Below are 17,861 nucleotides of genomic sequence, written 5' to 3'. Positions count from 1 at the left end.
GGCTGGAAGGAGGGATCGCTGTGACGTAGCAAACCCTCCTTCCCCGGTAATGGCTAGCCCTGAAGTTCCCGTCGTACCTGCCTCTCCCCACAGTGACCTTAATGCTCCGGCCCACCCCCGCACCCGTAGACCCCATTTCCCCTCTCACAGCCTCCGTTCCTTCCGGCAGGCGATTTATATCAGTCATTCTAGGACGGGAGGTAGGCCTGGGCCCCCTACCACTTCTGCAATAGCACTCAGTGGAGGAGGCGCCAGGCTGTACTCCCAATCCTCTCATACATACACAACCACTCATCCATACGTTCCCCACGTAAGTCAGTTAAAACACAGAAAATATAACAATAATGAGATTTAAAAAGTGGGTACAGACATCAAACAGGCACACCATTTACACCACATTCATAAAAGGGGTTTTGTCAGGCCCAGAAGTCTGCTTCATACTTTTTGGGGAAGCCTAAGTCAGAATAACAAGTGTCGGCCTTGTGGAAACAGCAATCCTTCAGCAAGGTACATGGTCTTGACACTGTTGGACTTCTGTAAGACTGTGAAGACCTGGCTGTTTTTCCAGATGTTCAAGTCAAGAGGTTAATGGTGGCACAGTGGTTAGAATGCAGTATTGCAGACAAAATTCTGCCCACAGGCTGCAGTTCGATGCGGATGGGGCTCAAAGTTGACTCAGCCTTTCATCCTTCCGAGGAGGATCAAGATTGTTTGGGGGCAACATGCAAATAATATCACCTTGTAAACCACCCAGAGAATGCCATAAGGTACTATGGGGTAGTATATAAATCTAAATGCTATTGCCATTAAGTGAGGAGGAGGAGGATGTGTTTAATGAATGGAAGAGATCTTTACTTGGGATACGATGAGTCATTGCTATAATTGTTGAGTCTTAACCTTTGAACATCACCCAAAGTCACTATTGTGAGATGGGTGGTCATATAAATTATTTAAATACATAAATAAAATGAAATCTTCAGCCATGACATCTAAGACCTATTACATGAATTTTACAGCTGCCTAGATAATTCTTTTTTTCCCCCTCTCAATTCTTTTTTTTTTCCCCTAAAGGGCATTTTCAACAACCATATATTTGAAAGTTTCATCAGCAAGAGAAAATAGACATGTTATCCCCAACTTGCTGTATCCATAGTTGATGTTGACTATAGACACTTGAACTATGCTATGATGAGCAATGATAGTGATGTTTTTGTCCTGAAGCGTCAGATTCGGATGTTCTGGGAGTTTTATATATCTGCCAGATATAACAATCTCATCTGAAAGCTACTATTTTTTAAAGCTTCACATAGCCTTTTTTCCATATTATTCTAAAAATAGGACAACTTTCTTCAGCTCACAAATCCATCCAAGCATATTTCTTTTTGACAGTTATTGAAACTAATGTGGAACAGAAACATTTTATGAATAGTTCCCAAATCTTCACAAACAGCAGTAAATAATACACTCTTTTTCATGTAATTAACTAACTTGATAATGAGATTGAAGTCTTTTTGTTGCCTGCTGGGCAGAGCCTTGCAAACAGGTGCATGGTTAGTTACACATTAAAATATCCAAAACATGTGAAAATTTCCTTCCCCTCCCCCCAAACAAATCCCAGTCATGAACCCAGCATTAATAGACCATTTATCAGTTCAATCCCCAACCTATTTTTTTTTTGTTTCTGATTGTTTTGACACAGCTCCAAAGTATCACTTTCAATAATTGTTTTCAAGGCTCACCGAAAAGCAGAATTTCTTCTTTCATTTTATCTAACTATACAGCATGTCTCATATAAACAAGTAGCAGAGCACCAACAAATGATTCATCACCACTCTTCGCAAAAAGAGAAATGATTTCATGTCTTCCAAAATTTTGATTCCATTTTGAATTGGAATTCTCTAGAACTCTTTAACAATTTCCCGTCAAAGAATATGTCAGCTCCGGTGAGCCCATAGGCCCGGAGATGCCATTTGGGCGGGGGAAAGCTGTGGGAGCTGCCGGGAATCATGCTTACCACTGGGGATCTCCCTCCTCCACACGCAATCCAGCTGAGAACTCTCCATAACCCTCCATGACTGATTGCCAAGTGGTTTTCACTCTGGGTCACGAGGTGATGGGTGTGCGCGTATGTGGGGGTGGGATAAACTGCATTTTCAAACCGTCTCTGTGTTTGGCTGTTTTCCTTACCCATTTGGAGCCTGACAGAATAATGCTGATGGCATTCCGGGTTCCTTGTCCCAGTTCAAAAAGGGGTCACGTACCACTTTTTTCAAGAACATGGCCTTCCAATCAGCCTCCATCTCATTGCCAGGCCACTGCTGATTCAAGAAGTTCCAACTTGAAACACACATTTTCCTAGGACAATGAGTGGACGTTTTATGTTGCAGGAAGGTTGTTTTCAGATATTGGTGGCCAGCTGCATTGACTAGCTGTAGGACTGCCCCTCCCCCATTCAGTTGCTAAGTTCTGTGGCTATTTAGCAGCTGGAAACAAAAGAACCTCACCCAATAAGTTTTGATGCTTCCCATTATTGAAATGGAATGACCTGTGTTGGTCCAAGCAGCAGAAGTTGCCCCTAAAGAGGGAATAAGTATGAAGTGTTGGATGGAAGAATTATGGCACACATTTTCTAGGCATTTTTGTGATATTAGTTAGACTTCATCCCTTTTTTCTGTTAAGGAAAGAAACAGATTGAGTCAGTCAATAGTCAATCGGAGTTCTCTCTTGAGACATGAAGAACCAGGTTGAAGTGACCCTACTTCCGACACATTATACAAGATCTAGCTGTTGTGATCTGGGTTAAACAGGGTTCCAAGTAACACTCCCAACAAAAGAAGACTCCGAGGCTTGAGTTCCCTCAAAGTTCCATTTTATGAGAGACGTCATATTGGCCCATTTGGGAAAAACTGAATCTGAAAGCTTCCAGGTTTTTCCCAAAAGAAAATTCAAGTCCCTGCCCAGCATCCACATGTTCATCACATGGTCCAATCAGGCACCATCTAAAACTGGAGATGCCTCCCAGTCACCTCATCACAGCTGCAGGGCAAGGTGGCCTTGACTTTTTGAGAAAGACTGTTGGCAGGTCTGAATCAGGGTGGGCTGCTGGGGATTCTCACGGGTTCAAGTGATCCTCTAGCTAGGACTCTGTCCAGTTCAGCAAACCCCCAAATGCCACCCCTGACTGGCCATGCCAACCCTGCCCCGCCCCACCCACCCCGCCCCTCCCAGGAGTCTCCACACAGCCCATTCATCATGCCAGGCAACTGCAGGGCCCACATGGAGGCTTGGGGAGGGTGAAAAATGGGCCTACCAGAAGTTCCGGAAGTCTGGAAATGGATCTGTTTCCGACCTCCAGAGGGCCTCTGGAGCCCGGGGGAAGCGGTTTTTGCCCTCCCGGAGGCTCAAACAAAAGCCTCCAAGGCCTGGGGAAAAACGCCCCCTCCCCCCACTGTGGTGCAGGAGGCCAACTAGGCCATGCCTACCATGGCTACCACCACCCAGCAACAGGGCAGTGAACCCATTGCTGCAATTTTTGAAGTCCACCCCTGGACAAGATTCAGAGAAGTGGAACAGGCTGAATGTGGACAAGAGCCCTGAAGAAAAAAAATGTAGCCTTCTGGAGGAAATTCTATCATCTGCAGATGGTCTTTGTGGTGGGGAGACGGAAAAGAATGGGGAAGTGCATATCCTAACAGATGTGAGAGAGCAACTGCCACCCAGAGCGGTATGGGGGAATAATACCAACTAGGATAAATATTCTATTCTTTTTTAAAGTGGGGAGTAAAAAAATGAAGTAACAATACTCATACAGTCTTTAGTTAATTCTCTAGACCAGGGGTCATCAACCTTGCACCTGTTTCCCACAGAAAAGAAAATACCGGGAGGCATTAAACCCTTTTGGCATCTAAAGTGAAAAGAACACTGCATATATCATTTTTTTACCTTTATGCTATGTATAAAAAAACTACAATGTGTGTACATATTAAGCATACTGGTAAACCAGTCTCATCAGTAGTGAAAGCAAATGAATCTGCCCACGTACCATTAAATTTTCTCTTTTCTTCTGAACTTTTCTTTTCTTGGATTTATCCATGGTTGCCTAGAGGGGGTCGAAAAGCTCAATAAATCGCAGGCTGGCAGGTGCCACACATTGGTGGTTGTGGGGCATATTTTGAGCGACGGAGCTGCAGCAGGGGGATGAAAGAGCCACATGTGTCTCCAGAGCCGCGGGTTGCTGACCCCTGCTCGAGACTACCAACGTAACAAGGTTGACCTCACTAGATGCAAGAGGTCTTACTTTGCTAGTAGAGAAAGAATTCATTCTCAAATGCCTGGGCAGTCACTTCCAACTCAATCTGCTGCTGTTGGATTTATTGCAGGTGTTATCTGGGCCAGGAGGAGGAATTTGTAAAGAAATACTGCCTAGAAATGAAACAAAATGCTCGTGTTGCTTTGCTTGCTGAATAAAAAGAGAACAATGCACAGCTGCTTCCTGATATGCTTTGTCTTAAATTATAATCCTGAGAACTCACACAAGCCTGACACATCGACTTTTAATAAATGTACTGTGATTATAAGAGCTGAAGTTCAAAAAGGTAGATGTATATTCATTAACCATCTCTTTGGGAAGGTCTCTAAGGAACACTTTCGTTTTGATTCATGTATGCAATTCTGTTTGGCTTGTTATAATTAATTTTATTTGTTTTCATTTCTGACATGTGGTGTCCCACAATGAATTTAATGTTTATTGTATCATTTTTCCCCCAGACAATTGGCATGTGTGTCATTTATCAATAGGAAATTAAATTCTACTTTCTGAAAAAACCCATGAAGATTTGGCTTGCCCAATAGATGGTTGCCACATTCTTCAACATGCTTTGGATGCAATAATCTTTGTCAAAGAAAAAGAAATCTTTCCAACCAAGTACTGAAAAATAAATTTGGAAGTCCCTTGTGTTTCTTTTTTTTAAATATATTTTTATTATTTACATAGAAATATATTGAATAAAGTGTGATTGTCTTGGCATTTCACTTGTCACAAAAACCAAGGTGAAAACAAATAACATACGTATATACTACTTAAACAGTGCTAGTGTTGTACAATTATTTTTGACCATCATATTCATTCTAATACTATGATTAGTAATCATTCCAGATCTGCATAACCTAATTTTTTCATATTCCGACTTCCACCTCATGCTTCTAACCATTGATAGAATCTGTTCCATCTGTCATAATATTCTGTCTCTCCTTTACCTTTTATTTTTAATGTTAGTCTATCCATTTCTGCAGAGACTGGGGTCTTCCTTATTATCTCCTCCTCTGAAGGGGTATTTTCACTTTTCCACTACTGCGCATACACCACTCTTGCTGCAATCAGAATTTGTAGTATTAGGTATATTGTCCCTTTATGATAGCCATCTGCCTAATAGAAATAATTCTGGCTTGTACTCTATGCGTTGTCTAACCATTTTTTCTAACCACATACGAATTTGTAACCAAAATTTCCTTGCTTTTTTACAGGTCCACCACATGTGATAGTATGTGCCTGGTATTTGTTTACATTTCCAACAATTTAGGGATATATTGCTTGTGTTTCTTGTGATGGTGTACAGCTTGCCCCTTTTCACATTTGTCAGGGATTGTTTCCCAGGGAGTTCTCTTCTATTTATTAAAATGATAGAAATGCAGGGAAGTTAGAGAGTTGATGACTGTCCCATACAAATTTGTATTTTAACTTTAAGACATAAATCAGACTTTCTCAACCTTAGCAACTTTAAGATGTGTAAATCAACTCTCAGAACTTCCTAGACAGCCTTCCTAATTTGCCAAGATTAAGAAACACTAGCATAGGTCAACATGACCCTTCTATACATTAGCATGAAGATTGACATTTTGGAGAAGGCTTTTCAAACTTGGGACTTCAACTCCCAGAATTCTCAGACTCAGCTATTCTACCTGGGAAATTCTGGACATTCAAGTCCATCCCTTTGGAAGCTGAGAAGGGCTGTTTTGAAACTCTGTATTATTTGTTATCGTTTCTTGCTGCAGCAGCTTTCTCTCCAGCCCCATAGATCAAAAAAGAAATTATATCTGGCTACTAAGCAGCCAGACCTAATCTCTCCAGACAACAGCAAAATCTGTTGTTTCTACAGAGTGAACACAGTGATTCGTTTTAGCTTTGTTAACTCTCTACTGGAAATACTACTTTCTTTCTTTTTCCTCACTTTCCAAAATGACAACATCGTTGAACCTAACAACTCCAGACAGTGCTTGAAAGTCAAATTAAAGTGCAATTAGCTTTCCTAGAAACTATCCGCCATACAATGCTGGCACAGATGGGAAAAACAGCAAATATTTCTGCAAATGGAGCTAATGCTAAATTTAAGATGACTTTCTTCTCTGTAAAGACTAACAGAACATTTTTTTAATCTGTCTCTCAGATATATAGTTAGTCCTCGACTTACAACCAGTTGCTTAGGTAGTCCTTGACTTATGACCACAATTGAGCCCAGAATTAATGTTGCTAAATGAGAAATTTGTTAAGTACGTTTTGCTCCATTTTATGACTTTGCCACACTTGCTATGTGAATCATGTCAGAGGATAAATTAATAACACAGTTGTTAAGTGAATCTGGCTTCCCCATTGACTTTGCTTGTCTGAAGGTCACAAAAGAGGATCACGTGACCCTGGGACACTCCAACTGTCATAAGTATGAACCAGTTGGCAAGCATTTGAATTTTGATCACGTGACCACAGAGATGCTGCAAAAGTTGTAAATGTGAAAAATGGTTGCAAATCATTTTTTTCAGTGCTATTGCAATTTTGAATGGTCACTAAATAAAGTGTGGTAAGTTGAGGACTACCTGTGTTCAAAATGACAATAGACTCACCCAAAAACTACTTACAACCTGGTATGAGGTTATGGCACCCTCCCAGTCACATGCATAAAATTCGGGCCAATTTGTCATTATGACCGACCACAGGGATGCTGCAGCAGGACTCCTCACCTATCTTCCCCCCCATCCCACCTCTTAGGGTCCCCCAGTCTTGGGCCTGCTCCCCACTCATCAGTTCCCACAGTGGTGGGATTCACCTCCCTTCCCTACCGGTTTGCAAATTTCACTCACATATGCACCGTCTGTGCATGCACACCACCTTCTGCACATGCACAGTGCTCACGCATTATGTCGGGGTGGATGGACGGAGCCTCCCAGCGCTACCAGTTCACCCGAACCGGAGAGAACCGTCTGAATACTACCACTGAGTTCCCACCCATTTCACCCCACCCTCATCACAGAATGCCCACTTATCTTTTCTAGAACTCCAGAGATCACATTGGGGGGAAAAAGGAGTTTGCTACACCCCTAAACATTCCTAGGCCTTATGGCACCACCATCCCAGAAGTAGGAACTATTTTCAGATGAATCTCCCACTTTTCTTTGAGCAACAAATTCTCAAAATCAAAACGTCGATGCATTGCAATCTTTTGTTTTTTAATTTGTCTCTTACTTGCAGGGTTCGTATTTCCGAGACAGAGGTTATCTTTGCTTACCAACCAGTCGCTTAACAACCATTCAAAGTTACAATGGACTCAAAAAAAAGTTACACACAGACTGTTCTCAAAAGTCATGACTGCCTCCCACATGCACAGTTCGTCAGAAGAATGCATCTGGGCACCTGGAAACCAGTTCATGTTTACAAGTTGCAGCATCCCATGGTCACGTGACCAGAATTTGTGATATTTCCCCCCATTTTGTGGCAGAAAATGGCAAAAAAACACCCATTGGATAGAATAGATTCACTTCACACCACGTGGTTCATTTAACAATCATGGTGACATGCTTGGTGACCATCATAATAACCATTGTAAAATCGAGTCAGGACATGTGACATGGCAGAATGAGAAATCATGAACTACAGCCCAAATTCCAAGCTCAATTGTGCTCGTAAGTTGAGGATTATCTGTACCAAGGGAAAATACAAATAGGTCAAAGGATGGGCCAAGAGAGCAGCCTCAGCTGGCTGATTGAAACCCTGCCTCTTTTTCACACGCATCTTCAGAAGCAAGACTTCAATAATACGATCGTGTCTGTCCTTTTTATGACTATCTTCCTTAGAGAAATGCTGATCTGTTTGGAGTCAATTACCTACTACTTTCCACTCCTCTTTCCTTTTTCCATTTGAACCGAGCATGCACAAACCATAATAATTTATCTCTGCATCTGTTGGAAAAAGGCAACAACGCCTTGCCTGCGTGCTTTAGCCTCAGTAAAAGCAGCCAGAGTTCTTCCTGATTAAGCATGCAAAAGCATGAAAAAATGCCACATCTTCATGGTTGGATAAATTATTACCAGAAGGGACCCACACCACGCTGGAATGATGGAAAGGCAAAACCAGTGGGTGCGGGGAAGATTTATTAACCAACTGGTTTCTCAATTCCCCACCATGTTTTGAATATAAATCTTGTTCCTTGGAGGAAAATGATAATGTGTGTGTGTGTGTGTGTGTGTGTGTGTGCGCATGTGCATGTATATGTATGTATGTGTGTATATGTGTGTGTGTGTGTGTGTGTGTGTGTATTAAAAATCTATATTTTGATTGCAGTCTCACCCTATTTACTCCAGGGAAATTGGAGTTATTCAACAGTGACACAGTTATTAGAAAAAAACAGGGGGGGAAATCCATTCAAGGCTGTTTGTCACAGAAAAAATTCCTCTGCTCCCTACCCACTACATACACACACTTTGTGAATATGCTCAGTTGTGAAATCAATCTGTTTACTGTGTATAAACTAGAGGGCATTGCATTCAGCCAGAAAAAAAAAAACTGGTTCTGCAATTGGTATAGATGCTGCCAGTGCCACCTCTGGCAATGGCAAAATATAACAAAATAAGTGACCATTTGTTAAGCATTGCAATTTTCTGAAAATGTAGAACACCAGATGAAATATGACATCTGTCTAATCAAGCCTATCATCAACTTAAAGACTCGGCTTAGGAATTATCATATTATACCCGTCAGGCAACAGCCATACCTGGGATTCTCAAATTGCTGCACCTCTCATTCCAAGCCCAATTTTTGTGGCAGGAAATGAATGAAAGTCATTCATTTTTAGGAAGCCCTAAATTAGAGTTTCAATTTAAAAAAAGAAAACCGCCCAGATATGTAACCTGTTCTCATCATCGTAGCTCTCCTCCTTTTTAAAAAAATGTCAGATACATCCTTAATCCCTAGTTTAAGTTCATAATGACTAGACTCCTTCTTACAAGGGACCATGTTATCAGCATTGACCAAACTGGCAGAAGAAAAATGATCAGCATCAATTGAAAAGGAAGGAGAGAGGGTGGGGAATCAAATGAGTAAGAAGCTCCTAAGCAGCTCAAACATTTTTAAGGGGTGTGTGTCTTTAAAAAAAGATGTTCATTTTGATCGGCAACAGAACTATGTGTCTAATTCTAGGCACAGTTAATTCCAGTGGAAATTTAGCTTAGCAGATGTTTCTTACTGCCTAAACCTTTTTTTTATCTGCCTATTTTTTCCTGCTGCTTTCTGTCCATTTGCATCCATTTCAGGAAAACATTTTCAATCTACCAGACATGAGAGAGCAAACAAATGTAATCATTCCATGTTATTAAGCCGTCTTAGCATTCATTTTTCAAATGTTTCACCATGTTAGACAGTTAGCTTGTCTTTAACAACAAACAGCATGTAATTAATTGTTCATATCTCTGCTTCCCTTGTCTGATCTGGAGTTTGGTCCATTCGTAGTTCAGTCCTGTGACTATTCAGGTTTTTTTCAATCATGCTTATCACCAAATAAGTATGCATCTGCTGTGATTACAGTCTCTGAATATTCTTTCATTTGGAAGAACTGATGATGGACTTATTGTCTGGGAAACTTTAAAATAAACTTACATTTATAACCCCAGGTTCCAAGTGTGTTTATTTCATTTTAGCTTCCCATTATTGAAAGATTGGGGGTGAATTCTGAAAAAATGGGAATTTATTTTAAAAATCTAGATTCTACTTAATCCAAAATAATTTTGAAAAATAGAATCCATCAGGTCTTAGGGGTTTTCTTTTTTTGTTCAAGGATGATCAAACTTTCAGTTATGTGAATATGAATTCATTTTGCACTGCTTGGGCACTTTCAAAGCAAGAGAAAAATCTGTTCATTCTAGAGAAAGCTCTAGACCAATAATGGCTAGCCTTTTTGTTGCTGTGTGCCGAAAGTGTGTGTGCATGCACACCAGTGGTGGGTTCCGGTGTCCGTTCTACGTGGTATGATTGGAATGGCCCCGGCATCACCCACATGGATGCGTGTGGCGCGTGCATGCGTCATACTTGCCTGCGACACTTCTGCAAGCCTGTGCGATGCTCCATCTGCTCGGCGGAGCATCGTGCAGGTGCCATATGCGCAGGTGCTGTACGTGCCATGCACGTCCATGGAAGCGCCAAAGGCTTAAAGGACAGGTAAGGAGCTTCGGCAGGCAGGTGGGCCTTCCAGAGCACCATGCCGGAATGGTACCCGGTGTTCCGGGCAGGCTCCAATACGCCCGTACTGGGGCGTACCTCCTGCAACCCACCACTGATGCACACCCATAATGCAATGCAAACCCTATGCGCATGCGTGCATGACCCCCCTGCACTCTCCGCACCCCCCACATGAGCACAGTCCACCCACATATGCATGCAACCCTCTGCGCTCCTCTGCACATGCACTCATGTCTCCTGTATGCACCCCTCCCCCTGCATATGTGTGACAGAGACCTGAAAAACCAGCTGGCGGTGGGAGGCACGCACACATGCACGGTGGAACTGAACTGCAGTGACAGCTTGCGTGCCCACAAAGAGAGCTCTGCATGCCACCTGTGGCACGCGTGCCATAGGTTCGCCATCACAGCTCTAGAGCTCAGTTGCCTTCTAGAAGAGGTCATGAATTCTTCTGCCTGACTTCTAGATTCCAAGCATTTTTCTTTTAAAAACTCCAAGATAAATTGCTATCCAAGGGGGAGAGAGGGGAATTTGGCAAATACTAGGTTTTTTTTGTCATGTTGACATTGTCCCATTATGAAGATATGAAAACCGGGGCAGTCAGCAAGTCAATAACATGTTCATGTTTCTCAGACGTAAACCCTGTTGCAGTGGGGAAGTTCTAAATTATGCAATATGAAGTTGCATGGAAATCACTATTAAGATATTGTAGTGAATCACCAGTCTTAACTTTATCAAGACTTAAAAATGTAGGGACATTTTTTTTTACTTTTACTGGCATGCTTATAACATGAGTAGATGAATGACAGTTTGCTTACTTCCAGCTCATGCTGCTTCTATCTTAAGGAAACTAAGCTGGGAGGGGGAAGCAAAAGAGCATGTCTGAATTCCCATTCAAAGGCCAGGGTGAAGTTTCCACTAGTGACTTAGGACACCATTGCCTAACAGTGGACTTTCAGAGAGCATCTCTTTGGTTTGCTGGATTTCTAGTTCCATTCTCTGCTCCTTGCAAAATATGGAAGAGGTCCAGCAAATAAAGATAATATTACTGGCTGAGGTACGTGCTATAATGCCGTGGGATTTCACAGGATTGTTGAAGTTTATCCCAAAGCTAATTAGCAATAGATTCTTGCAAGTGACCAAAAATCTTTGGGGAAATTGATTGGGATAAGTCAGAGAAATGAAACCCAAGAGGACAGGAGGCCCTGAAATACTTTTTAACCAGACCCCTTTCTTTCTTGACTTAATTTTTAGAAATATGTTTTCAATTAAAAAAGGAGGGAGGTTTTTGGTAGACAAAAAGCAAGCATCTGCCTCTAACATCTTCATTTTAAAGAATGCTTCTTTATCCCAGCTAAAACCATCAGCAGCCATCGTGAGGATTCCCACTGTGCTCTAGAAAGCAGCTTCTAGAGTGATCTAACTATCATTGGGCCAACAGAGAAATATTGAGAAAAGTCTGGATAGCCTCCAGCTCAGGGGTGTCACATTCAATTTCATTGATGGTCACATCAGGGTTGTGTTTGACCTCAGAGGGCCGGGTGGAGTGTGGGGTGTTGCTGTGGGTGTGGCTGTGGCTGTGGCCATGGCCATGGTGGGCATAGCACAGGACTCATGTCGGGGGCAACTCTGGTGGCCAAGTGCTAAGGCAGGACTTCCCCAAGACCTTCCCTCACTCTCATTATAATCTCCTTCCTTTCCTTCCTTCCTTCCTTTTTCTTTTTTCCTTCCCTCTTCATTCTAATTTTTTCTTCCTTCCTCTCTTTCCTTATTTTTCCTTCCTTGCTCTCTTCCTACCTTTTCTTTGTCTTTCCTCTTTCCCTTTCTCCTTTCCTGCCCCTTCCTGCATGCTGAAATGCAAAAGGGGAAACATTTCTCCTTTTGTTTTGTTTTTAGTTGGTTTGGATAGCTCTCTGCTAGTGAAAACAAAGCTCAGGGGCACACACAGCACCCCCGAGCTCCGTTTTCATTGGCAGAGGGCTGCAGGAGGCCATTGCAGCCAAAAAGGGGGTACAAGGCAGGCCACATGCTGCACCTGAGCTCCATTTTCACTATTAGAGGGACCGCAGGCTGGTCCTTTGCTGTTTCCTGGCCAGCCCCATGGGCCAGATCTAAGCACCGGCCCATGGGTCCTGAGTTTGACATCCATGCTCTAGCTATTAAGTCACTAGTGGATAAGCGGTTTTAAAACATAAACATTATAGCAATTCTTTGCTGTGTTTAGAAGAGCCTACCAACCCCCTCCCAAAGCTAAGGTACAAGAGTAGAGAGCAATTGGAGGTGGCTGATAGCAACATCAACACTTTAGCTTTGGGAAATGGATCTGTCAGAATCAGACAAGCTTGCCTATGACCATCATTTCATGATTCAATAAGGTTCTTGTGGCAACCAACTTGTAAAGGAGCCCATGGCATGCTCTCCAAATTCTCCATATTCTCAGAACAAGCTTGAAACATTTGCCTATTGCAAGATGGGTGCACTATCTTTTATAAATTCTTGCAGTCAGAAGCTGTTAAAATTCGTGCCCATTGTTTTCAGGACAAAAAGCGATGGTCTGGTCATTTCCTCTACTTTAACTCTACATTAATATTAGCTCTACCAAAATAAGTTTCAAGCCCCTTGAATTAAGGTGTCCAGTGGCTACACCACCTATCCTTATTACTTCCTAAGAAGTAAAGTATATCTGCTGTCTTCCTATCATCCAACACACATATGTGCTAGTTGTTCCCAACTCTAGGAGGCAGTGCTCATCTCCATTTCAAAGCCGAAGAGCCGGTGTTCAAAGATGTCCAATCAATTGCAAATGTATTAATATTTGGCACGTATTTATTTTACAAAACTTAAGTGCTCCTTTAATTAAACATGATGAAAAATATGTATTCATGGTGCTCTGCATTGATGCAGGCTGAATTCCATTTAAATATTTATTTGCACATGGCAATGCAGAGCTGACAGTCTGCAGGAAAACTGGCTGTAAAAGAGAGAACCTCAAACAGATGGCCTGAACATCTGGCATTTACTGAACCTCCCACAAATGCAAATGGCACCCTGAACCCACCTGTCAAAGACAGACCCTATATGTTGTCTTTTTCTGCACACTGGAAACCCAGAGGCAAATGTTTTAATCCACCACTTCAGTCTGCATGCCAAAAATGATCATTTCATTGGATTATAAAAGAGTGGACCATCAACTCTTTCTGAATTTCCGAGCGTCGGTCAAGTATCTCCAAGGCTTTGCTAGATTCTCTGGGAAAAGGAGGCAGAGGTTAGAAAGGAGAAAAAGAAAAGCAGGGAAAACAAAAACAGAAAAGAAGGTTACCCGCAAAACTCCCTTATGAGATACGTATTTCAGAAACATTAAGAATGTTTGATTGCATCCATTGCAGTGTTTGCCAGCTGACTTAGTGTCTTCACTGGGAAATTTCATGTTGCTGAACTGTAACATGCTTGAACTATAACATAACATCCTTTATTTGATTTGATTTTACTGAACTATAACATGCTTGATCTGTGCTTGACGAAAAAATAAATAAATAAATAGATAGATAGATAGATAAAATAAACTTTGGACTTTCCTCATGGCACAGTCCCCAAACGACAAATTTAGACCTCATCCACTTCAGATCTACTTTATGTACTCACTGAGTAGTTTCATAGATTGCCCTAAAGCATGATTAAGCATTCAGCATCTTGCACTGCTTGTACCATTCCCTGCACACACAGACACACCCCTCTTAGCAAACACATTAGACGTGTCTAACGCTACCCCAGTGCAGATGCAAACACAACATGCTTGACAAAGAGCACAGCCAGATGGTCGGATTAAAAATATAGTTCACCAACATGTTGGCGCAAAATTGGTTACCTTACTGCCCAACCACATTTTGCCACTCTACTGGAAGGATGCTGAGGAAGGACATTGTTTTTCCAGTTCTAATATGGGGCAGGTTAACATAACTGATTAATGGATTGTCCTGGTTCAATTAATTTTCCCTCCCATTGAACATCACCTGCAAGGGGGAACAACGATCACTCATCACTTTGCCTTACATGGGCTGGGGCTGCAACTTGGGGAGATGCAGAGTTTGGAGAGTTAGCTACATCCAATAAAGCAGGAAAATGTGGCAGCGGAAAGGGCTCTTTATCTGCCAGGGTCACTGATCCCATATGTCAAGAAAAAGCAAATAATTAGCGATCTTTCCCTCCTTCTCCGACTGCCACTTCAAGCCCTGACATTCAAGCTAGACTTATTTGGGCAGAGAACAGTGACAGGAGAAGCAGAGAGTGTCCATCAGACACCCAGAAAAAAGCAGAAAGTCACAAGTAGGTAGGATAGTGAAGCAAGCATGATCTGCTTCAATGATCCATTACTGTTTTGAAAGAGAGCTAAACCCATGCCATGGTGCTTTTGAGTATGGGTTTAGTGTAGGGGTGTCAAACTCGATTTCACTGAGGGCCGCATCAGGATTGTATTTAACATCGGAGGGCAGGGGGGTAGCCATGATAGGCGTGGCCAGGGACATGGCATTGGGGGCATGGCCATGGTGGGCATGACACAGGACTCATGTGGGGGGCACCTGCGCTGGCCAAGTGCTAAGGCAGGACTTCCCTGAGACCCTCTCCCACTCCCTTTCCTTCCTTCCTTCCCCTTCCTTCTTTCCTTCTTCTTCTTTTTTTCCTTCCCTCTTCATTCTCCTTTCTTCTTCCTTCCCCTCTTTCCATATTTTTCTTTCCTGGCTCTTTCCATCTTTTGTCTTTCCTCTTTCCCTTTTTCGTTTCCTATCTTGCATGCTCAAAGGCAAAGGGGGAAACATTTCTCCTTTTGTTTTGTTTTTAGTTTGTTTTGATAACCCTCTGTCAGCAAAAATGGAGCTCAAGGGCATGCACGCGGCCCACTGAGCTCCGTTTTTGCTGGCAGAGGCACCATGGGCCAGTCCTTTGCTGTTTTCAGGCCAGCCCCGTGGGCCAGATCTAAGCACCCTGAGGGCCTTGAGTTTGACACCCTGGTTTAATGCATTTCAGAACAGTAGTAAACCCATGCTTAAAGCAGAATAATTGCCAAGGAATAGTCTCTCTTCACAGTGCAGCTCCTCACAACTGCTTCACCTCTACCACCACAACATATGCTATTTTGAAACACAGGTTTATGGGTTTAGAGCAGAGCTAGAATTATTTGCAGGAGAATCTGGAGAAGGCAGCTTTTTACTTGCTAGACTTTGATCACAGGAGAAGCAGAGTGAGCAAGGAGACTATTCTCTACTCAGCAGATTTCCCCCCATCCCACATAATCAGAAGCCTGGCAGATAAGATTAATAATATGTATTCATATTGAACATTTAATATTAGTCCTCATTCTTTTGCTTTACTGTGCAGCAACCACTAGGGAACTGTTATTCAGGCTGATCTTGTGTGAGAGTCATTTCTTACCCTGATAGCAATTAACAAAATAAAGAACACATTTGATTGCCTCTCCTTCACAAAAGAGGCAAGCTGACAGACCTTCCTATCAAAAAAAAAAAGGAACAGGAAATGAACAGGATTTTTTTCCCATCATAAACTGTTTATAGATATATAGATATATAGAGCCGAGGTGGCGCAGTGGTCAGGGTGCAGTACTGCAGGTCACTTCAGCTGACTGTTATCTGCAGTTCAGCGGTTCTAATCTCACCGGCTCAAGGTTGACTCAGCCTTCCATCCTTCCGAGCTGGGTGAAATGAGGACCCAGACTGTGGGGGGCAATATGCTGACTCTGTAAACCGCTTAGAGAGGGCTGAAAGCCCTATGAAGCGGTATATAAGTCTAACTGCTATTGCTATATAGATTTCTCATCTAAAGGCATGGTATTCAAGTGAAATTCTTGTGTTTTTAATCTTCCTCTTCGTAAATGCTATAAACCGGATCCTAGTTTCTTTCTCCTCAAATCATTTGTTAATCGAGATTGATTCCAGAGTCACTCGGGATAGTGAGTTGGGCAGTATATAAATTTTATTTAAAAATTAAATAAATAACATGTTTCCAGACTAGACTGGCAGGAGGGGAGCCTGTCGTCCATGTCTGTGAGGCAGCAGTTGCCTCAGATACCTGGTGGGTTCTCTAGGAGAACATAATTTGAAACCACTTGATCTTCCACTGTTCAAATCATAACAGTCTTTAGTGCTACTTTCAAACTGAAACAGCTCAAGACAAAACTGCCTCACGTGAGGGATGGGGAGGAGATCCAGCCAATATCAGTCTCCGTATAAAAAAAATAGTTACAAGGACAGGGTTGGCTTCACCCTGTTGCTGGGTGGGTGTGGCCATGGTGGGTGTGGCATAGTTGACTTTCTGCACCATGGTGTCGGGGGCGTTTTCACCCTCCCTGGGTTCCGGAGGTTTTCCTCGAGTCTCCGGGAGGGCAAAAACGGTCTTCCCCGGGCTCCAGAGGCCCTCCAGAGGCCAGAAACGGGCTTGTTTCGGCCTTCCAGAACTTCCAGAAGGCCCATTTTTCACCCTCCACGAGCCTCCATGTGGGCTCTGTACTTACCTGACATCCTAAATGGCCCGCATGGGGACTCCTGGGAAAGGCAGGTTGGGAAGGGCGGGACAGGGGGGCATGGCCAGCCAGGGGTGGGATTTGCAGGTTCTCCAAACTGGGCAGATTCTTAGCTAGAGGTTCTCCCGAACCCGTGTGAACCTTCAGTAGCTGACCCCTGGGGTGAGCCCCAAAGTTCATTTTTGGTTCTCAAATAAACATTTTTTAGAGTTGGAAATATGAAATTGCTCTAAAAGCTTCTCTTAATGTGCATAATACCTGCCCAGAATTCCTCCTCCTTGTATCTTCTTCTTGAGGCTCTTCCTCACATTTACATTATCAATTCCCAGAGTGGAAAAGGCTTTGATAACCTATAAATGGGAGAGGACACATCCAAAATACTCAAATCAAATCAAAATCAAAATCAAATCAAATCAAAATACTGACCAACCAAAATGATACAAAGAACATAGGCATTCCTCTTATAGCTCCCCTGAGTTGATCCAGGTCTACTGACCTGGATACGAACTGCTTCACTGGTGTCCAGTTCTAACATCTCCAACAAGACAGAGAACACACTTGGGTGGCGGATACCAAGAACTCCCTAGTAAAAAAAAAAACGAAGCAGGGGTGACTTTATGGATTGCACCTGATTAGCCGAATGTCTCCCAACAGCCTTTCCCTTGCAGATTCTCAGGCAATGCCCCAATCTGCTCCAGAGAATTTAGACTCCCTCAGCAGTAGGTCTGAAGGAACATCCAGTGCTGGGAGAGAGAAGAAGATGGGAGGAGAGGAAATGAGAGGAAAAGGAGGGAAGGAAGAGAGAGGTGAGGAGAGGAAGATGGAAGGGAG

At 42.7% G+C, this 17,861-nt stretch overlaps 1 protein-coding gene across 1 annotated transcript in view; it reads right to left on the bottom strand.

The window, feature by feature from the left end:
* Window positions 1-13,659: 13,659 nt before the first annotated feature.
* Window positions 13,660-17,861, bottom strand: part of HEATR9 (HEAT repeat containing 9) — a 58,897-nt gene continuing 54,695 nt past the window's right edge. The window contains exons 14-16 of the mRNA XM_032239007.1: window positions 17,527-17,613; window positions 17,289-17,380; window positions 13,660-13,744 (exon numbers count right to left, since the gene is read on the bottom strand). Of these exons, the coding sequence (XP_032094898.1) occupies window positions 13,660-13,744; window positions 17,289-17,380; window positions 17,527-17,613 (264 nt within the window). The remainder of the gene's footprint in view (window positions 13,745-17,288; window positions 17,381-17,526; window positions 17,614-17,861) is intronic.

This window comes from Thamnophis elegans, chromosome 2 (assembly GCF_009769535.1).
Source record: "Thamnophis elegans isolate rThaEle1 chromosome 2, rThaEle1.pri, whole genome shotgun sequence".
Classification (NCBI taxonomy): Eukaryota; Metazoa; Chordata; class Lepidosauria; order Squamata; family Colubridae; genus Thamnophis; species Thamnophis elegans.
Note: the sequence above shows the minus strand (reverse complement) of the source record. Positions and strands in the feature narration are given on the sequence as shown.